This window comes from Drosophila yakuba, chromosome X (assembly GCF_016746365.2).
Source record: "Drosophila yakuba strain Tai18E2 chromosome X, Prin_Dyak_Tai18E2_2.1, whole genome shotgun sequence".
Lineage (NCBI taxonomy): Eukaryota > Metazoa > Arthropoda > Insecta > Diptera > Drosophilidae > Drosophila > Drosophila yakuba.
Window position 1 is genome coordinate 24,572,809 of NC_052526.2, and position 23,243 is coordinate 24,596,051.

Here is a 23,243-nt window from a genome sequence, read left to right on the forward strand (position 1 = left end):
CAAGGGTGGTTCGGGGAGAAGCTCTAGCTGATCTCACGGACGATACACCCTGCCCCATAAGATCCTTAGCCCCAGTCGAGCCGGACCGGACACGCCGTCGAGAGCGACGCGGGACCAGCAAAGGAGGACGACGAAGGAGCGACACGCATCCGAAATCTGAAACTCTGTCTTCTCTTTGGTCGGGCAATCACACAAATCATAAATTTGGTGGGGCGAACAAACAAGCTCTCTGAGCTAGCCGTTGCAATTCGTAGCAAGCAGAAACTAAGAAATCAGTTCGTTACACAATTTACCCAGTAAACAATACGCTTTCAATAGACAATGCTGTAATTGGGCAATTACCAAATTTTCTAGCTTTCTGAATGATTAAAAACCGTTCATACTCAGGAAACAGACTAGATCCATTTATTTTTAACATTTTAATGCAACGCTTTATTCTAATGGTGAATGGAGTTCAAGTTCCTTCGCAAACTCTGGAATTTGACTACTCGAACTCTGAAAACGTTCAAAGCTCAAGAGGCTATAATATGCTCTTCAGATCAAGCGGAATAAAACATTATGATCGGGGTCTTCAAATTACCAACGAAATGTTTGATACGAACAGTTTTATATTAGCCTTTGATTTAACTGCTGATCAGCCACCATATGTTCAAATTTGATGTCGCAAGACGCTATACGAATCGAAGGAAGATTTTCAGAACCTCTTAGTAAAACCGTTACTTGTCTGGTATATTGTGAATACGATTCCATGATTGATATTGATAAGCATAGAAATATTCGAACCCTTTTTGAAAATGAATACTTTACAAATTCACAATTTGCTCACAAAACATATAAACACAAAATCAATTTTTAAAGGAGTTTTCCCTTTAGATCAGCTTCCAAAAACTAATTCAAAGTATCCGGTATAATTATTGCAAACACTTCAGATCAACCACTACTACCCGAAAACAGGCCAAAACCGCCGATTTGGTATATGCTATGGGAATCCTTACCAAAAAAAAAATATATGAAATTGGGTGTCATCGGAAAGGATTTTTCAAGCCCTGGTATGCTTTTCATTCGATTATGAAATTAAAAATACGACTTTTCATAAAATTCTCAAAATTACAAATACACTTCTTCGCTCACAGGCAATCTTGGAAGGGGGTGTACCTGCGCGCACAAGCAGTAATAAGGATGATCGTAAGGGTGGGGGTGAGATTTCTGTTCAAGGATATGCACCTTACTCTGTCCTCAATTTTCTGAAAAGGTAACTGGTGGTTGGAACATTTGTTGAGAAATAGAACTAGAAATATCATACAAACTGGTTATAGGGTATTATATAATCATAAAACCGTTAAAAAAGCGTCGTTGCCGTATATTCCAGCTACTAATATGAAGTCAGTCGCTGCAGAATTTTTAACGAGGTCAGTCGATGCGTTTATTAGTGGAGAGTCGTAGTTTTTTCATTTTTCAATCATTAATTTAAAAACTTGTTAACATTACCCAAATAAATATACTTAATTTGTATTATCCCTACATTTTTGATGCTGAAAGATCCGTATTGCTGGCAACTAACTATAAAAAACATTTGCTAGTGCAAGCACATATAAACTGCAATCGCCAAAATAATTGAGTTCCCAGAAGCATTACAGAAGGCACATGTCGAAGGGTTAAGCTTTGCGGCAGGAATAGCATACCTACTCATAGTAGATGTTTTATTTCTTCCCAACTGATTGTCTGGCGAGAATTCCCTGACGAAATCCATAGTCTCCAACGTCATGAATCGCTCAAATTTTTCACATAAATTACATTAAATTTCATAAAAATATTTTTAAAGGTATTTTAATGCTCATTGATCATCTCAAACCTTACATGAAGAACGGACAAGTTTAACTATAATAATGCTGGGCTTAAAATAAAGCCCACTTAACGTTTCACTTAATTCTTTCATTTAATAAAAGTTAAAGCTTTAAAAAAATTGTATGATTTGCACAAGGTATTGTTTATGCACAAATCAGGTTGGGTTCCCCAAAACGCCGAGTTCATAAGCTGTTTGTATTAATAAGGCAACGATTTGGGATCGCCGATTTTTACAAGGTTAGTCTATATCCTTTTCAAGCTGTCCGTCGTACCAAAATTCGAAGAATACATTTTAAAAAATAAAAGAGAACGGTATAACTGAGGCCCGCGGCTATTAAATTCTCGTTTCTTTGCTAATGGAAGAGAAAGAAAATAGGGATATGCAAATTGCATGTAGTAGAAAGATATTCCTTTTACTCGTTGAGTCTCCTACGCACTTTACAAACACTAGGTATAATATCAAATATTTGTGAGTGGTACTGGAAAGACTTTAGCTTTAATTTGACCGACTGAAAACCCATGGTTTCATAACCACATAATTGTAAAGAGCAACAACGTTTAAGTCTTGTGTGTTAGCCAGTTTAAGGAGCTTTAAAATTAAAATGACGATACTGGTTTCGACAACATAGAAAATAAATCTATTATATGTATTACCAAAGATCTGTATTTTAATACTTTTTTTTTGTAATACTTTTTACACATTACACTTTTACTTTTTAACACTCCTGCACTCCCAGACTCTTAAAAAATTAATTCGGATTCCAAAATAAATTTTTGAATGCAGGCCTATTTTGAACATTCCTTATCAGTGGTCTTTGAAAACATATTGAATAATTTTGTACAATACAATGCATAATAATAATCAGACTAGTTGTAGAAAAATTAAGGGTAAAAATAGTGGATAGCAATGTTCCACATTTAGTTTAACTGAACTATAGTGAATCATTCGATGGAATTAATCATTATATCCTTTGTCTCAAAAATATCATTGGTTTGTATGGCTCGAAGAGAAAGAAGAAACGTACATCTTACACACGAATAACAAAGCTATTGAAATACTAAAAATATTATGTATGTTAATTTGGCAACAACCATATACTGAAATTTGGTAACACTGATATGAATCTATTCTTTTTGTTTTTCTGAGAACTTCTTTCTTCTTGTGTTAACTTCCGAACGACTCACAACGCTGTCACGCTTATGTCAAATAAAACAATTATTAAACTTTAACTAAATCGCCTCGCGTTTTACTCCTCCATTTCCAATAAAAGCTCTTGTCAATATTCGTTTCATTGGATTGTCTATAAATGATATTAAAACCTCCATTTAAAAGGCGGAGCTTTACCTTTAACTACGGCGGCAGCAAAATTAATCTAATATTTAGCTATTATTAACGATACATTTGTCTACTCAGCAGAGGACTAGCTCATCAGTAAAAGACGTTTGTCAAAAATACCATCAGATAGTGTAAGTGGTCCTTTAAACAAATTAAGTGAGTTTTTAACTGTTTGTACTAGGTAATTAATACGTGTAACTGATAATACTCGTCTACTCATACTACTGTCCATCCGTTCGTTGTATACAATTTTACAATGTTAGTGTCCTTTGCCTTAAAAAGGCCTTGGCCCGACGGAGAGGACCGATGTTCAAATTTGCCAGCATAAACTCGCCATATTTGAGACGTGGATTATTTACTAGGAGTGTAAATTGTTACTAATTTTTCAGCGGAGATTTTTGAGTTTCACTTACCTTCCTGAACACAAGGCAAGCCCATAAGGTTGCGATTCTGTATACTTTTTAGTTTTAATTTTTGTTTATCTTATTTGTTTGTACCCCACAACCCAGCAAAGTTCCCATTATACTTGTATATTGATTTTTGTTCGGAGCTGATCACCGGCGTCTAGTCATGCACGCATAGGTGCACCACTGTACCTGCTGCGCTCATCGAGTCTCTCTTTTCGACCTTCTTTCTTCTCTCGCTTTTTCTTAGCTACGTTGTATGCCTATATATATTTATATATTAAAGCCAAGCTTTTATTTAGTAAGTCTTAGTAAGCCAATACAGTTGTTTGAGGCGTGTGTTGGCCTGTATACGCTTTTTGTTGAGGTGAGGGCCCCATGTGAACCTTTGGTCCAGGGTTTGCCCTAGGTATATGGGAGCGACAGGGGACATTTTCCTCTGCATAGCGAGAATGTTGCGTTGGATGATTTCTCCGCGTTCGCCATAATGTTTCAGCCAGGGATCCAGAGCATACAGTTATCTTTGGATGATGGATGATGCTTCTTGTGGGTTTGTGTCGGTGGCAAGGAACGGGGTGTCGTCTGCATAGGTGGCTATTGTGAGGTTACGGGAGGGTATGATAGGGAGGTCTGCTGTGAAGAGGGTGTAGAGAACGGGTCGAAGGACGCTGCCTTGAGGTACTCCGGCTCGTATGGGCCTTGGCGTGCTGGTTGAGGAGCCGCATCGATTTGAGGAGGGCGAAGTGGGAACTGGGAAGATGGGACTTAAGCTTGGATAGGAGTCCAGGGTGCCACACTCTGTCAAACGCCTGTTTGACATCCAGGAAGGCGGCACAAAAGTATTGCTTATTTTCGAAGCCACCAAAAATGCGTACTACAACTCGGTGGCATTGCTCGGGTGTTCGGTGGGAGCATCTGAAGCCAAGCTGGTGATCAGGGATCAGTCCAACCTCGTCCAGTACTGGCAACCTTCTGCGCAGAAATACTCTTTTGAGTATTTTGGAAAGGACTGCCAGTAGACTAATCGGTCTATATGAGGCAAGATTGGCTTTAGGCTTTCCAGGTTTGAAGATGAGTATCACTTCTGCGGGCCTGGTGACTTTCTGGTTTTTAGCAAGCTCCTCTGGGGGACGGGCTCAATAAACAGGCTAGGAAGACTTGGACTGTCTAGGATCCTGGTAGCGGCCGCACTCTCTTCACCAATGCATCTGTCGAAAGGGGTAAATGTATTCTGAAGGTGGTCTGCAAAAGCAGGTACCGTCCACTTGGCGCACCGGTGACGCCGTCTTGGCAGGTCTTCTGATGTGACGCGTGACATGGCACAGGTTTTGCTGCGGATCTCCAGGTTTTATTTCCTAAGAAAATCTGTTGAAGGAGTCCTGCCGTAAGGTGTACAGCCTGTCCTTGAGTTCCTTTTTGGCTCGATTGAGTGCTGCTTTGTCCCTTGGGTTGCGCGAGGAGAACCAGATTCTTCTGAGGCACCTTTTTTCCGCCACGAAGGCCGCGATTTCTGAAGACCAAAAGTGAAGATCTCTTTCGGGAGTTCTCGGGGTCGTTGGAGCAGGAGGATTGGCAAATACGGCAGCATTGCGCATATACTTGGTAATTGTCTTTATCTTCGCATCAATGTTGCTTAGAGTGGAGAAAGGTGGTAGGTAGAGCATGCTAATCTGGCGTGCCCTATGCGTTTGTAGATGGCGAAGTCCAGCAGGTCAGGCAACAAGAAAGGGTTTTTAGGTTGGTTCACCAGTGGAGTGGCAATCCAGTCTTTTGTTCTACAGGAACCTGTGGAGCGTTCTGCCTCTGGGGTTGATGAAGCGGGACCCACACCAGGAGTGTTTAGCGTTGTAGTCACCGGCTGCTTAAAAGCGAGGTCCAAGGGACTTTAAGAACTCCTTTAGTTGAGTCTCGGTGATCGAGTGTCTGGGGGGAAATAGTAAGCTCCAATGGTGATTTTTCCCTGTAGGCTAGTGATTCGGCCAAGGCGCACTGGGCCCATTCCTCTTAAAATGCTGGTAGTTCCGTGTACTGGATGCCACTCCTGATGAGCAAGGCTGCTCCTCCGCGCGCTCTGCCAGATGGATGGTTGGCAAGAATAAGGTCGTAACCGCTTATGTTGAAGTGGGATCTGGGACAAAAATGGGATTCGGATACTAGGAATACATCTATGGCGTCTGTTTTAACGAGGTGTTGCCCCTCGGCTCTGCTCCTCTGCAGGCCGTTGGCATTCCAAAGGACTTTGTTCAGTCATATTTGAACTCGCTGGCTTCGAGTGTTTTGGGTGGGATGGTGGATTTTTTTTTGAATTTTTTGGAGCCGGTTTTACTGGGTTAATTTTCGAATTTCGCAAATATTTTAGTTCATCGACTTTCTCTTTTGTAAAAAGTTTTTCATATTACTTTTTAAAGAAAGCAATGATTTGAATGATTTCCTTATAAAAACGATTTTATTTGTCTTCACCATAAACATTTGGTGACCCCGACAGGATCTTGGTTTTTATCGGAGTCTGTAACTCGATCTTGTTATTATTATTATTTAATATCGTTTAAACAGAACTCATTTTTTTTTACTGCCGTTTGCGGGAGTCCGGCCCCCCGGCTCTGCTCCTCTGCATGCCGTTTGCATTCCAAAGGACTTTGTTCAGTCTTATTTGCATGATTTGGAGTTAAGGATTGAGGCAACCAGCTGCGACATCTGCGAAAACATTTTCTCCAACATCCTTTCTATCATGCTTTCGAAACGAGCGAACATTTCTTCTATGTTGCAAAGCTTCTGGTGTGGTTTGACGGGTTTGTTGGGGATTAGTTTGCTGTGGCACTGGGGTTGACATGAGTGCAATTTTGTAACTCATACCATTGATAATATTTACCTCCTTCTCCTTGATCCGTGCTGCTGCTGGACTGGTTTCGCCGATCGCCGGCGGAGACTGATGATCACCGAGGCGGTGACCCGCTTTATATAGGGCTCCGGCGTGGCGTAGTGTGCCCGCATATCTTTCTTTATTTTCGATTTCGAAAATAAATCGAATCGGAAAATCTTTTAATTTATGTGTTTAGGTATATTGTTTCAGAATATTGTGTCAAAGTTTCAGAAGCTTAGTCCTGAAACTGTGGATTTTTCGAAACCATGTTTTATAAAAATGTGTAAGCAATAAAAGAAGATCTTGTAAATTGATCAAAATGGATATGAACTAATGATTTCAAAAACAAAACATTTTTAAACCTTTTTTGAATTTTTCGAATTTTGTAAATACTTTAGTTCATCGACTTTCTCTTTTGTAAAAAGTTTTTCATATTACTTTTTCAAGAAAGGAATTATTTTAAAAGGGCTGTCTTTATTTCCTTATAAAAACGATTTTATTTGGGCGTGGACTCGGCAACTTCCATGGGAGTTTAAAGTGAATTTTGAATTTATTTCTCTATTCCTCTCAGGAACTTGGGGCTTCTACGAGAGCTGAATTTCCATATTAGTTTCAGTAATCTTTGTAAGTTTTTCACCAGATCTGGTAATTGGCCGGATGCGGCGAGTTACTTTTCTCCCTAATCGCTGGCCTTGTGGCTCAGTAATTATACCAGTGATAGACAAAATTATTACGGCTAAAGTCGGAGCAATGTTTTATTGTCGAAGCGTAAGCTTTCAGATCTTGAACAGAAATGAAGTACAAAAATATGTAAAAGCATAAGTCTACCCTAGCTCCAACGCATCACGCCACTGAAAAGGAACCGAAATGCGGCACTCCGAATAGGCAGTGTCCGATTACCGCTGCTGGATGTTCTTAGCGCGGAGCGCAAAACTCCTTTTGGACGCGTCAGCCTTGTTCGTGTGAAACTTCTTAGCTGCTGGGGTATAGTTTATGTAAAACTACTAAGTTGCTGGTTTAAATATATTGGCTGCTCTCTTCAGTTGTTAACTTATACACACGTCGGCAAAAGTATTTTGTCCTTTTGTCTTTTGTCTTCTTTATTTTTCAATTAATTCTGAAAATAGATGAAAACAATTAGGTATTTTATTTTAGAATAGAAGCATATAATGTAATAACATAAAAAAAATATTTTTCGTATCCATTCAGTATTTTTTTTATATTTATACAAAATATATGGCAGTTTAATGGACGGCATAAGTGTTTTGACATTACGCTTTTGCACGTCTAATATAACAAAAACTTAATTTCATAGTTTTTAATTACAAGATTAGTAAAAAACAAGAGAGAACGCTATAGTCGAGTTCCCCGACTATCTGATACCCGTTACTCAGCTAGTGGAAGGGAGAAGGAGAGTCTTAAACACAGTTTTTGGCGGTTTGTGGGCGTTAGAGTGGGTGTGGAAAAAAGTTTTTTGTCAAATCGATAGAAATTTACAAGACCAATACAAAAATGAAAAAATTTCAAAACATTTTTCAAAAGTGTGGGCGTAGCAGCTTTGGGCGGTTTGTGGGCGTTAGAGTGGGCGTGGCAAAAAGTTTTTTGACAAATCGATAGAAATTTACAAGACCAATACAAAAATGAAAAAATTTCAAAACATTTTTCAAAAGTGTGGGCGTGGCAGTTTTGGGCGGTTTGTGGGCGTTAGAGTGGGCGTGGCAACATGAATCGACAAACTTGCGCTGCGTCTATGTCTCTGGAGTCTGTATGCTTAATCTCAACTTTCTAGCTTTTGTAGTTCCTGAGATCACAGCGTTCATACGGACGGACAGACAGACGGACAGACGGACATGGTCATATCGACTCGGCTATTGGTCCTGATCAAGAATATATATACTTTATTTGGTCGGAAACGCTTCCTTCTGCCTGTTACATACTTTTCAACGAATCTAGTATACCCTTTTACTCTACGCGTAACGGGTATAATTAAACCACCTTTTGCATTTATAACCTTTTGGAGTCGTGTTGGTACCGAATTAACTAAAGTTTGAAGATAATCTGTTAAAATGTCCTTCCAGGCATTTTGTACTTCAATAATGGTTTCATCTCTTGGCCTTGTTAAATCAGCTGATCGCCTATGCTTTATATACGACCATACATTTTCAATAATATTCAAATCTGGACTTTGGGGTGGCCACTCCAGCGTTTCCACTCCAACTTCTAACAAAAACTTGTTGATATATTTGCTTGTGTGACATGGTGAGTTATCCTGTTGGAGGACGAAAGCTTCCCCGATCAATTTATCGCCAGAAGAAAATGCGTTATTATTTAAGGTTTCTTAATATTTGTGTTGGTTCATGGATCCCTCGATAGGAACCAAATCTCCTACCCCATTAAACGATACGCTACCCCTTTTATCAGCCCAAGAAATAAAATTAAGAGGCTGGCCTTCGCCAAAAAGTATGTTAATAAGCCCCTTGAATATTGGCGTAATATTCTTTGGACTGATGAAAGTAGTTTTGAATACCATTCATCGCCTAAAAAGGTTTTTGTACGAATGGATGCAAAATATTCGCAAAAAACGTATTCCCGTTTGCCCAAAAGTAAGTCATGGTGGCGGAAGAGTTGTGTTTTGGGGTAGCGTATCGTTTAATGGGGTAGGAGATTTGGTTCCTATCGAGGAATCCATGAACCAACACAAATATTTAGAAACTTTTGTGAGGAGTCTTAAAACTCCCCACAAATCCGGGTGTAGGAGATCGGCATAGCAACAGCGAAGACGGCTGGAATGCGAGAGGAGCCAAGGGCGGTCAGGTCGAACGGTAAATAATGGACCTTGGACCCCGGCAAAGCGGAGAGACCGTGAATTAACGGTACCGCGCTGGACCTTGGAGTCGAACCCGCCAAGGGCGTAGAGGTCATACGGTAACGGTGCGGACTTTGGACAGGCACAAAGAGGACGCACCGTGAACTAACGGGACATGTTTGGACCTTGTACCCGAGCGAGCCGTGTGCAAAACGGGAAATAACGGGATTCCCGCAACCGATATAAGGGACGGCGCCGGCGCAGCTCGGGACAGTCAAGAAGAAGTACGCGAGGGCCTTACAGCCAGACAGTCAAGAAGAAGTACGCGAAGAGTCGATACCGAGTGACAGTGAAACGACGGGAACACAAGTGCGTCAAGCGGGCATCCAGAGTGGATCGCCGCACGTGAAGATCAGCGAAGGACGAGCGAACACAAGGACCTAGCGTGGTCAGAAAGGGACAGTGGAGTCAGTGGTCGCAACGGTGGTTCGGAGGGAAGCGCTAGCTTAACTCGTGGACGATACACCCTGCCCCATAACATCCTAAGCCCCGGTCGAGCCCGCAGGCTATCCTTCGGCGAGGACCTAGCGTATCCAGAAAGGGACGGTGGAGTCAGTGGTCGCAACGGTGGTTCGGAGGGGAGCGCTAGCTTAACTCGTGGACGATACACCCTGCCCCATAACATCCTAAGCCCCAGGCGAGCCGGTACGGATCCCCGTCGGCAGCGACGCAGGCGTACGACGGAAGGACGACGAGGGAGCAACGACGTGCATCCAGCGGCGAGGATCACCGAATCCTGGTCAACAAGTGACGATAAATAAAAGTGGTTAAATCTGAGAATCTGTCTTCTTCTTGGTCGGGCAATCACACAAATCATAAATTTGGTGGGACGAACAAACAAAATCTCTGAGCTAGCCGTTGCATTTCGTAGCGAGCCGAAATAAGGAAAACAGTTCGTTACACTTTAAAACCGACAAGCTGTTATCCGTTTCTTTAAACAAAGACATGTAAAATGAGTTCTCAGAAAAGCATTTAGCATTATGGGAAGCGTTGATCAGTGGACCATTTCTAAAGCTTTTTAATCTTTCACTTAAAACAGAGGTTAACACTGATGCATCCCAGTTTAGATATGGAGCAGATTTCCTTCTCCGATATTCCGGAAATAATTTGTGGCATCCAGTGTTCTACATATGTCGTTACGTTTACCATGACCATCAGGAAGAAGAGAATCTCCTCAGAGCTCAGAGTGTCGAGAAGGGCAATGAATTAGTTTAAAACTTTACTTTATAACATTAACCTTCAGTTTTTTACACCTTTTGCGAGACGTAAGAGAAGGGCCTAATAAAACGTCAACAACATGTACCCGATACCCACCACGTGATCGTGAAATGTTGACCCTTTCTAGAATTATTATTAAATCTAAAATAATTGGTAATCAAATACTTGCGTGGTTACATTTGGTAACGTATCTACCCCAAGCAGGTAATTTCAAAAAGATTTGTGAAATGTTGTCGATTATTGCTAAAGTAAAATCTCAGGATATTTACGGATTACCCTTAATAGTGTATATATAGTAAATCAAGTGTTTTTTTTTTGTCAAAAAGTTGATATAAGAACATCTGTGTATTTAAGATGCGATCGTCACGTTAACCTCGCTTAGAGGTGTTTTTTTTTTTCATTTAAATAACAACAATATTTACTAATTCCTATAAAACCTTTGTTACTATCATAATTCGAAGATCAAGAAACAACTGATTATAGGCGTTAAGATCGTTCAAGAGACACATCTACCAAACGGTCTTTGTAAATAAAGCAATTTGTATATAAATAAAGGGCACAATGCTTAAACATATTTTGAAGTTCCAAATTACAGCAAAGATTATTCCTTCTGCATGTAATATTACCTGATAACTTGTTTCTTACAGGCGAATCCATTAAGCGTGCAGAAGATGAACATGTTCGAATAATTCAATCAATAATGGACAAATGTATGAAAAAGGAAGCTTTATTAAATGAACTTTATCTTCAATTAATAAAACAGACCACGGATCATCCAGATGCAAATTCAAGAGTAAATTTAAAAAATTGGGCACTTTTATGTGTCCTGTGTAGCGTAATTTTGCCGTCAATGAAGGCTGTTCGAAAATACCTAATTGCTCATTTGAAAAGATGCTCAAGTGATTTTTTATCTGAGGAGGGTAAATACGCACGATTTGCAGAAAATGTAAGTACCGTTCCCTTTATTTAATCAAAACTAATTAATCAGATATATAAAAATTATTCGCATTATCCAAAAAGGCACAATACACAATATATATAATATATAATATATTATATATATATAATATATATATAATATAATATAATATATATAATATATATAATATATATAATATATAAAATATATATAATATGTATAATATATATAATATATATAATATATATAATATATATAATATATATAATATATATAATATGTATAATATATATAATATATATAATATATATAATATATATAATATATATAATATATATAATATATATAATATATATAATATATATAATATATATAATATATATAATATGTATAATATATATAATATATATAATATATATAATATATATAATATATGCCACGGAACCATTATATAATATATATAATATATATAATATATATAATATATAATATATTTTATTATTATATATAATATATATAATATATATTATATTACGACTACGACCTTATAACATCGGAAATGATCATCCAGCTGCCTTACTCTGCAGTTTGCTACATAAGCCAGCTCTTTAATGCCATCAGCAAACTTGGTTACTTTCCACAACGATGGAAGAGGTCGATTATCATAATGATACCAAAGCCTGGTAAGGACCACACAGTCCCTTCATCTTACAGACCAATAAGTCTACTCTCATGTATTTCGAAACTATTTGAAAAATGCCTGCTAGTCCGACTTAATCTACATCTGAGAACCCACAACATAATCCCAGCCCATCAATTTGGATTTCGAAAATGCCACGGAACCATTATACAGGTGAATCGTATAACAACGGAAGTAAGAACTGCATTCGCAAATCGCGAATACTGTACAGCAGTATTTTTTGACGTATCCCAAACATTCGACAGAGTCTGGCTCGACGGCCTAATGATTCAAATTAAGCCCTACCCGAAAGCACACACAAATTTCTAAAGTCTTACCTCTATGACAGAAAGTTTGCAGTGCGGTGCAACACTGTCACTTTCACTGATCATGTAATTGAGGCTGGAGTCCCCCAAGGCAGCGTTCTTGGGCCAACCTTATACCTCATCTACAGCCGACATCCCTACAAATAGTCGCTTAACGGTATCCACATTTGCCGACGATACAGCTATCCCTAGCCGTTCAAGGTCCCCTACCCAAGCTACAGCACAGCTTGCATTGCATCTCACCGACATTGAGAAGTGGCTCTCTGACTGGCGAATAAAGGTAAACGAGCAAAAATGCAAGCACGTGACGTTAACGCTAAACAGAGAAGACTGCCCTCCGCTCTTATTGAACAACATACCACTCCCGAAAGCAGATGAGGTAGCGTACCTAAGAGTACACCTTGACAGAAGACTCACATGGCGCAGGCACATTGAAGCCAAAAAAAAAATCAACTGAAACTCAAAGCCAACAACTTACACTGGCTCATCAACTCTGGTTCTCCGCTCAGCCTAGATCACAAAGTCTTACTCTACAATTCTGTATTAAAACCTATCTGGACCTATGGCTCACAGTTATGGGGCAATGCCAGCAACAGCAATATTGACATCATACAGCACACACTATCGAAGATTCTGAGAACCATCACTGGGGCACCGTGGTACGTTCGGAATAAAAACATCAAAAGAGACTTAAATATCCCAATCAATGCAAGTACGGAACTTAAGGAAAACTGCCATAGCAAGCTTTACTCGCACCCTAACCACCTAGCGAGAAGTTTAACCCAGCTCAGCAGCCGTTCCCGTCTCCGGCGAAAAGACCTACCAACCCAGCGAAGAAATTTATAGGGCCGTTTAATCATAGAACAGCAAAAAGATTTTTAAACTTACTGTTAGTTCTTAAACAAGAAGATTCAATAAATAAAAGCAAAGTAATATAAAAAAAAAAAAATTGAGTCCGAGTATTTTTATGCATGAAACAGTTGGTATAAAAAAATTATTTGTTGAAATTTTGCACTGACAATTATGTTTTCTACATATATGGAGGTGTTTGCATTTATTTAAAGAAAGAGATGAGCCAAAAGTGGAACACCATGTGCTAGTTTTTTGGAAAATGTTGTCTAGGTTTGCTGTATGTTGTCTTTGGCGTCGGTTAAATTTGACAATGTCGTCGGCGTAGCCTACGAATGTTAGTTCCTTTGAATGTTGATTAAGTTGGCATTGTAAACAATTAGAATGAAATTGACTGAAATAGGGGAGCCCTGGTGTATCCCATTGTCTGATGGAAATAATGCTGATTGATTCTCGGCATTTATTTGTACTATTTTTCCGATTTTGTCAAAAGCATTATTAAAGTCTAGTCCCAAAGCTGCTACGCCCACACTTTTGAAGAATGTTTTGATATTTTTTTGATATTGATTTGCCAAAAAAATATTTCCCACGCCCACTCTAACGCCCACAAACCGCCAAAAACTGCCACGCCCACACTTCTGAAAATTGTTTTGATATTTTTTCATAGTTTTATAGTCATAGTCTTGCAAATTTCTCTCGGTTTGGCAAACAACTTTTTGCCACGCCCACTCCAACGCAAACAGACTGCCCACAACTCCATTACATTTCAAGTTTTTAAGAATGTATGATTTCAATGAGTAGAATCTTCTATGACGTCAGATACAGCCAGCCGATGACGTAATAGATCGGTGCAGCGACTTTTTGGCAGACGCTAACAATATTTAAAACTGCAAAAATGCTTCAAGCGTTATTTTGTGCACAAATAAAATATTCTTATTATTAAATACACCCTTTGAAGTATTATGGTTCTGCCTCCACGAAAAAAGCCCAATATCATTATCTGTTCAAATGTTACCTTATTATATATTTTGATCGTAGCAATGCTTAATTTGAGTAGCTAATATAATAATTTAATAAATAAATGAAATCATATGTTGTTTTCTTTTTCTTTCCCACTTCTCAATAATATATAATGATATAGTGTTGAAAAGAATTTTAGTGTTAAATCTCGCTCTTAGCTTCTCTCTCTCTCTTAGAGCGCTTTTCCACGTTTTTTACAAGTGCGTAGCAGGTGAATGTTAGAGAGAGAGGGATGTCTCTGTTGACACTTCTATATATAGTGATCTAGTGTTGAAAAGAATTTTAGTGTTAAATCTCGCTCTTAGCTTCTCTCTCTTAGGGCGCTTTTCAACGTTATTTACAAGTGCGTGGCAGGTGAATGTTAGAGAGAGGGACGTCTCTGTTGACACTTTGAAAATAGAAATCGATGCGCACTCTTTATAAAGAGAGAAACTCGGTTTTTTAACGAACATAATATTATTAATATGTGCCATTTTTCCTTTCTAACCTTTTATTTATCTTCTTTTACTATAGTAAAGTATATGTCTAAACTATTTTCTTTTGGTAAGATAAAAGTAAAATTCTAGAAGCTTAAAGTTTGTTTTTCTTTTGAGCTGGCAGGCGCTACAATCATTAAGCCTTTAATCGTAGGTTATGTTTACTTGGCCTTTCTCAGGTACTCTTCAATAACTTAATATATAGTGATCTAGTCTTGGATAGAATGCAATTTTAATAAGAGCATTGCTCTTAGAAAATGTTAAATCTAAATGGAGGAAAACTCGCTCTTAGCTTACGGTGCTTTCCCGCGATTTTCTTGAAAAAGAAAATAAAGAAGAAGGCAGTCAGTCGAAGATTAAATTTTGGTATTACAACATATTTTTAAAGTGGCATACATTAACGTAAAATTGTATTTGTAAATTACAACGCGGTCGTGAGTGCTGTTGCTGCTTCGATTGACGTCGCTGCCGTTTGGCCCGCTCCTGTCTCGTCGCTGCGCTCATTGCTAAGTATCAAATTTGTAGTTGATTTTTCTTTATTCTAACATCGCCCACGCTTTTTTAACCATATTAATATAAGAATTGAGAATTTTTTAAGGCTTATTCTTACATTTTTAACCATATACGTATTCAGCGTATATAAACTTAATGGTACTAAAAGTTTAAGTCTTTTTAAAGACTTGCACTTATAATACTATTAATTTAGTTAGGTTGGTTCTAATAATACTAATTTAAGCTTAAGGCTTTTCATAGACCCTTTCTTAACTAAATATTATTTCGCTTTTTTCACAGTTAATTTAAATCTATTCTACAAATTCTCTAAATTAATATAAATATAAGAATTATACTTTTTAAACGAATAATTTTTATATTTTTATACATACATATTTTACATATTTATACGTATTTGTTTAATAGTGCTGCAAGCGTTAGTCTTTATAAAGACTTATACTTCTAATACTATTACTTAAATTATATTGATATTTAAAATAATAAAATAAGCTTGAGTCTTTTTAAATACTCATTCTTATAATATTATTTTTCTGTTAAGTATTTTTTCTGTGTTCAAAATATAATAATTTCAAAAAATGATTTATTATATTTTATAAATATTTTATTAAGTCGTTTATATAAATTTGAAAAATGCCTCGTTTAAATAGACCCACTTGTTCTCAACGTGCAAGAAGGCAAATGTTGAGAAATAGGATAAATAGGGAAAATGAAGGATATGCAGAGGTGGAGAGAGTGGCAAATAAAGTATCTCAGCGTAGGCGTAGGTAAGACTCGTTAGTCAGGAATGCAGAACAGGGCGTCCATACAGTGTCGCGAAGGCTGAGACGCTTGAATCGTCCTGTTCGTGCGATTGAGCAAGAATCTAACTCTCAGTTTCGTTCTCAAAGGCGTCTAGAACAATGCAATTCGCGCAATTGAGCAAGTAGCCGTTTCTCGACGTCGTTCTGAACGGCGACAAAATAGCGAGAATCGAGCTGTGGAGCTGGTTCAAAATACAGCTGAGCATAGGGAAAGGCGCTTGGATCCTGCCGTTCGCGTAGTTGAGCAAGCAGCCGATACTCGACGTCGTTCTGAAAGGCGACAAAATAGCGAGATTAGGGTTATGGAGCAGGAACAAAACACTGCCAACCGTAGAAGAAGGCGCTTGGATACCGTGTATCGCGCGGGTGAGCAAGAAGCAATTACCCTGCGTCGAGCACTGGCATTAATTTTGATACTATAAACAAAATTATGTTTCTGCATTCAGTAATTGATAAATACATGTCTTTCTATTTTTCTGTCTTGTGTTAAAAGCAAGACAAAAACGAAAAAAACAAATGCGAAATAAATTTTACGTCGCCAATGCGGCGCACAGTTAACCGTTTCGGTTATTCCGAGTACTCGGTCGCGAGTACTCATTCGTGCATTGCCTCGCCGTTCGGTTATAGTAAATTTTTTACTCATGCCTTTACCAAATTTGCCAAATCCGTTTTACTCAATGTCTCACTCATTCAGTCAGAACTTTGAGTGAGAGTACCACTTTGACTGTATTCATGCAGACGTCTGTTGGATACCGTGTATCGTGCGGGTGAGCAAGAAGCAATTACCCTGCGTCGAGCACTGGATACACAGGAACGCTTATTAAAAAGAGAGCGTGATAGGGCTAACAGAGCTAGGGCTAGGGCCGGTAGGGATCGCAGGGCAGTCGAGCAGGCGAGAAATACGCTTGCTCGACGAAGTGCACGATTAACTGCTCGACAAGCAACGATCGATGCAATTAGAAATATAAGTCAAAGAGTTAGTCAAAGCCTTAGTGCTAATAGGGTAGCAGAAAATCTTCGGAATGCACTTCGAAGTCAGGAGATTAGAGTTGGTATAGCTCAGGATAATAGGACTATTAGAATCAAACCTATTGAAATAGAAGCTCACATAGCTACATTCAATAGGAATCTTAAGCTTGGCCCAGATCAGATTTGCTTTTGTTGCAAAGGATTGTGGTTCCCCAAGCAAATAAGTAAGCTTTCTAGGTCTTATTTGGAAGAACATTGCGAGTTCAGGGAAGAGATATACCAAAATGCAAGACATCTTGCTTTCACTGGTAATCTTTTCAAGTTTTGCAAAACTTGTCACAGCAACATTAAAACCGACCGAAAGCCCAAAGGGGACATTTCAAATGGCTTAGATTTCCCAGAAATTCATAACTCTTTGAGGGGCCTAACTCCCTTGGAAGAACGACTGATTTCACCTCGCCTTTCATTTATGATTATAAAGTCAATAGGTCATGAGCGTCAAAGTGCTATTAAAGGAGCATTTGTCAATGTCCCTATTCCAGTAAGCAACATCGTGACGTCTCTTCCACGAGCTTTCAATGAGGCTGAGGTAATTCAAATCCACCTCAAACGAAGAATGGAATATGGACGTGATTTCATGGCAGAAACCATACGGCCTGCCAAAATTGCTGACGCTATTAGGTATTTAGTTAATACAAGCACAATGTGTCAGTTAACTCGGAGGCGCGTAATTCTGATCAGAATACAGAAAGCGAAGAACTAAATCCTGGAGGACAAGAAACTTTGCTTGAGAATAACCAGACACATACTGTAGGAATGGCGAGAATTACAATAGCTCCAGGTGAGTGGAACCAAGTTCAAATTGCTTCACAGGCGACCGTATATGTGTACATCAATCTCTGATAAGGCACCGGGATCGCTTGTGCGGGACAATTTACAACAATTATACCAACAAGTTGCTGCGTGTGATGACCGTATATGTGTACATCAATCGCTGATAAGGCACCGGGATCATCCATACACCCCAACTCATAAAATGATACCAATTAAAAAAAAAGAAAAATTTGACATATCAAACTGCTGTGCGTGGTGACCGTTTGTTTGTGGTTGGTATGCTTTTTTGGTTATTTCACCAAAATAGTAATTTCATTACTATGGTAATATTGCATCAGCCTATCTTTGCATTGCGAATGGTTGTTGTAATTCTGTAGTTCTGAGAACAACTGTTTTGCGCGGCGATAGGCTGGCGCCGCTGTCGCTGACTGCGAGTTGTTATAAAAAAAAGAAGTGGTAAAGAGCTAGATCAGTCGAATATTAGACTTCATTGTGACCAGAACTCGCTGCGCAAGAAGTGAATATATACATCAGTCGGCGCCAAGGCAACGGGATCCTCCGCTCAGTGATTTAAAATAAATAAATATGAGTTGTGTGATTAACGACCGAATATGTGTACAACAATCGTTGTTAAGGCACCGGGATCGTTTTTATTTATCAATTTACATGAACGCAAATTTATTTTACAAATAAAAAAAAAAAAAAGTAATAATAATAAAACCTGGACAATTATTATTCATAATAATAAAAAAAAATAAAATAATAAATAAAAATAAATATATACACAGTGATACAGTTTCATTCGGCAAATCCAGTAAGCATGTAGTATGTGTTTGTGTTGCGCCGCTTGTAAAATCCTTGCGACGTCGGCGCATCCTGTGAAAAGAACAACTTCGAAAAAAAAAAAAACAAAAACAAGAAAAATAACAGAAAACAACAAAACAATCCACAAACAGCTTAACGTCTTTTGTTGTCACATGTTCTTTAACCTCTAAATTATACTCTATTGAATACTTATTTAATTTATGCATTACAGTTAAAGTCGAAAACATAAAAAAAATGAAAACTATAAAGGTGGAAGTAAGCACAGCAGCACTACACGAATGACATACAATCAACACTAAGCACCGGGAAACAAGGAAAAGAGGAAACTGCGTAACAGACACACACATACAGGTTCTCTTTTATTTTTGAAGGAATAAACATAGATACATATACATAGTACCACAAAATATAATACAATATATTACTACATTAACATACAAACGAAACCAATACAAACCAAAGAAACACCCAAAATTTTCCCTATACAAAAAAATAAAAAGAGAACAAAAAACACATACATATTATTAATATACCTATTTATACTATTACTACATAATTCCTACATTTCTTACATTATTACTATTTTATATACACATGTACATTACTTGCAAACAAAAATACAATACACGTAAATGTTAAGGAAAAAAGTCAACACCGGTAACACAGTTAGGGGCAGATTAGGGTTAAGGAGCGGATCAGGTCTATCTGAGATAAGGGAAGCGACAGGAACAAAAGAGAAAGACCAGTCGGTTCCATCCCAAAACAATAATCCCACCAACGCTATGGATTCCGGTAACGCATCAGGGCCACTAAGTCCCACCGTTAGCAATTCTTCAATAAACACAAACCTTAATTTACAACAACTACTAACCCTTGTACATCAACTACCAACTTACGAAGGACCACCTGACAATCTTGATAGATTTATAGACAGAGTAGATCAGCTCCTTTTGTTAGCCTCATCAGTGGACCAAGCAACATGCGGACAGTACTTACTTGGAACTATCCGTGACAAAATTAAAGGCAGGGCACACGAAGCGCTGAATGTCTGCGATGTACTCCTTAGTTGGGATGACATCAAAGCAAACCTCAAGCGACTATACTCTAGCAAGAAAGCAGAAGAAATGCTTGTTAGAGAGCTACACAATTTTCCGGACGGACTCACTATGGGGAAATTATATTACTCAACCGCAAAAATAAGAAGCGAACTAATGTCTCTCGCCAGAGAAGCAGACCCTAGTGGACAGTCTCTCGCGGCCAAACGTGACCAATACGACAGATTCTGCCTAAATGCATTTTTAGTTGGATTAAAGGACTCACTTAGGTTAGCCATTAGGTATCAAAGGCCAGAGACAATCGAGAAAGCATACGAGTACGGACAGATCGAATTAAACTTCTCTAGAAGCCTGAACAAACACCAAGAAAACCGACCACGCGACAGCCCAACATACAGAAATCAACCATACGCGAAAGGACAACCAACTAATAGTGACTACAACAGTCGCTACATACCACGACAACAGAACTATAATAACGGCAACAACGCTCGTCATGATAACACCCGACATGATAACACCAACAATGATAATAATAGCCGCTTTATGCAGAGACAACAAAATTTTAACAACAATAATAATAGACGCTTCACACGTCAAAATAATTCCCATAACGATAGTAATGGTCTACAAGATAGAAAAACTCTGGGCAGGAACCCCTTCCACAATAACGACCAACCACAAAAGACCAACCTCAAAAGGGCAAACCCTGTAGACAAATTACATAACCTGCCACAAAATACCAAAATGCTACTTTCGCTCCCAGTAAACTTCATGCAGGGAGACTTTATATGCGAAACCACAAATTTGGATAATTAAATATCCATAACAGGCGGTTTATACAAGGCAAACGCAGGATCCGCCTATTTCGAAGTCTGCAATAAGATCCAGATCCAAACACTTTACCTCGAGGAACCGTTACAGGCAGAAGAGTTCTCTTCACGAACCCACCAATATTTAAACTGCATGTCCACGGCAACAGATACAGAACGACCGGACGACCAACGATTAAACATTCAGACGGAACACCTCAACAGCGAGGAGAAACAACACATACTCAAACTATGCAAGTCATTCAAAAGACTTTTCCACAACGAAAATAACTAACTAACGTTCTCTAACGCCGTCAAACACTCTATACCAACAACAGATAATATACCGATTCACACAAAATCTTATCGTTACCCATTTGTACATAATGACGAAGTTCGAAAGCAAATTTCAAAAATGCCATATGGCAGTCGTACATATAGACATATATTTTATTAACAATACTTGTAACCTCACAATTTTCGATAAATTCACCAAGCTAGCGCAAGCTTACCCCCTTAGCAATAGGAATTCAATAAAAGTCGCCGATGCCCATTCATAAGTCACTATGGCGCACCACAGAAAATAATCTTCGACCAGGGCGCGGAATTTGCGGGCAGTCTATTCAACGACCTCTTAACTCAATTCCAAATAACAGCTCAAACAACTTAATTCCAACAATCTACGGAAATGCTTCTGTCGAGAGACTGCACTCCACCTTAACCGAACTATACAGGATAATCATGAACAAAAGAAAAGAAGCACGCCTAGAACGCGATCATGTCCAAATACTCTCAGAAGCAATAGCAACTTATAACAATGCAATACACTCCAGCACTTCCTATACCCCTTTCGAGCTCTTCCACGGAAGAACTCACATAATCAACAAAACAATAACATTTGACAATCACCACAATTACCTTAAGAAATTAAACGAATTTAGAAAAGACATATACCCAAAAGTACAGGAACATTTAAACGCGACCACAGAAAGAAGACTGGCTAAATTAAACGAGGACAGAGAGACACCAATCCAAGTCGAGCCTAATGATAAAATATTTAGAAAAGAAAACCGTAGAAACAAGATTTTCACAACACAAAGTAGATAGATGCCTTTGTATCACTCTCCTAACAACTAAAGGTCAAAAGTTACACAAACAAAAAATTAGGAAAACAGTTAAGAAAACAGTGGAAGAAACATAAGATAGACAAGCACTATTCAATAATTTGAAAAGGCACAAACATTTTTCTTTAACAAACTTAGGGAAGTCAGATATAACACATATTCATTATAAAATAGGATAAACTACAATATATGGTAGACACTGTCTGATAATGTAAACAAAGTAAACTGTTAGGAGGAGTTAACATGCCCCTCTCCCCGGCCACAGGGAAACAACATCGACCCGGCAACAAATCCAGAGCCGAGGAGTTTTAACGAAGATCGCCAACACGAACTCAGCCGAAGAGGCATTTTGCCTAAGCATACAACTTTTGGTAATAAAGAGACTCTCTCGTTTCATACCCCGAACTACACAGTTGTTCAAATTCAATTCAAAAATAATTAATATTTTAAAATAAGTCTGATAATTTAATTTAATTAAAAAAAACCCTTAATAAAATAATTCATATTTTTAAATAAGTTTGCTTATTTAATTTAATTTACTTGTATAATTCATTTTTTAATTTAATTCATTTATTTTATTTAATACTAACAATATCTATGCCTCCGTATGCTACGGACAAACAAAATTTTTGGGGAACATGGAGTTTTATTAATTTTTTAAAAACTCAAGTAGACTCGTAGGTCCCCAAAATTGATTTTGGTTGTAACTCAACGGCCTCCACGTGGTGTTCCCTGGGTACCGAAAAAGTTACGTACATATTTGAAAGCAAATTTATTGTTTTTTTTATTTTTAAATTTAGCTGCTGAGTAACGGGTATCTAATAGTCGGGGAACTCGACGTTCTCTCTTGTTTTTTATTAGTCTTGTAAATTTCTATCGATTTGATAAAAAAAAGTTCAAGAAGACAATCCTGACACGACTCGCGACTGGCCCGGGCCTAGTAAAATCCGCTGATATCATAGAAAAGTTCCTAGAGACCCTCTCCAGGGAATTATTAGATGCGCAACGCGCAGCATGCCCGACATCTAGAGCCAGGAAGAGGACCAGGCCACCCTGCTGGAACGGTAATCTTTCGCTTCTACGCAATAACCTCCGAGAATCTTTCAAAGTCGCCAAAGACGCGAGTAATGATATAATCAATGGGGAATACAAGATCCTACTCAGGGATTACAAGAAGGAAATACGCAGGTCACAAAGAAGCTCGTGGAGAACATTTTGCTCCAATATCGAGACGGAAGCTGCTATCGAAGCAACTAACCATACAGAGTCAGCTCAAACGCGATGACGGACAGTGGACTGAGGGCAGCGAAGAGGCCCTAACAGCACTAATGCATGCTCACTTCCCAGGATGTACCAGGCCATGGAAAAAACGACTTACAGCAAACTCATGGAGAGCTCAGCGGCGGGCACTGCTCTGCATAACAGGGGCGCTGAGATTAACCCCCCTAAAAGCAATTGAAACAGGAAAGGCTGCACATTGCCTAGTTGCATCAGGAAATATGTCTCTACAAGG

The 23,243-nt window shown here is 38.5% G+C and overlaps 2 protein-coding genes across 8 annotated transcripts in view; both read left to right on the top strand.

Moving 5' to 3' along the window:
- LOC26536261 (unconventional myosin-VIIa) overlaps positions 1-23,243 on the top strand; it is an 893,412-nt gene that overhangs the window by 824,520 nt on the left and 45,649 nt on the right. For all 7 annotated transcript variants that reach the window (XM_039377684.2, XM_039377686.2, XM_039377690.2 and 4 more), the window contains one exon: positions 11,177-11,475. In XM_039377684.2, the coding sequence (XP_039233618.1) occupies positions 11,177-11,475 (299 nt within the window). The remainder of the gene's footprint in view (positions 1-11,176; positions 11,476-23,243) is intronic.
- LOC120322408 lies at positions 15,860-22,161 on the top strand. The gene is made up of 2 exons (XM_039377700.2): positions 15,860-19,653; positions 19,684-22,161. The coding sequence occupies exons 1-2, from the start codon at positions 19,372-19,374 to the stop codon at positions 20,611-20,613; spliced, it is 1,212 nt and encodes a 403-aa protein (XP_039233634.1). The 5' UTR covers positions 15,860-19,371; the 3' UTR covers positions 20,614-22,161.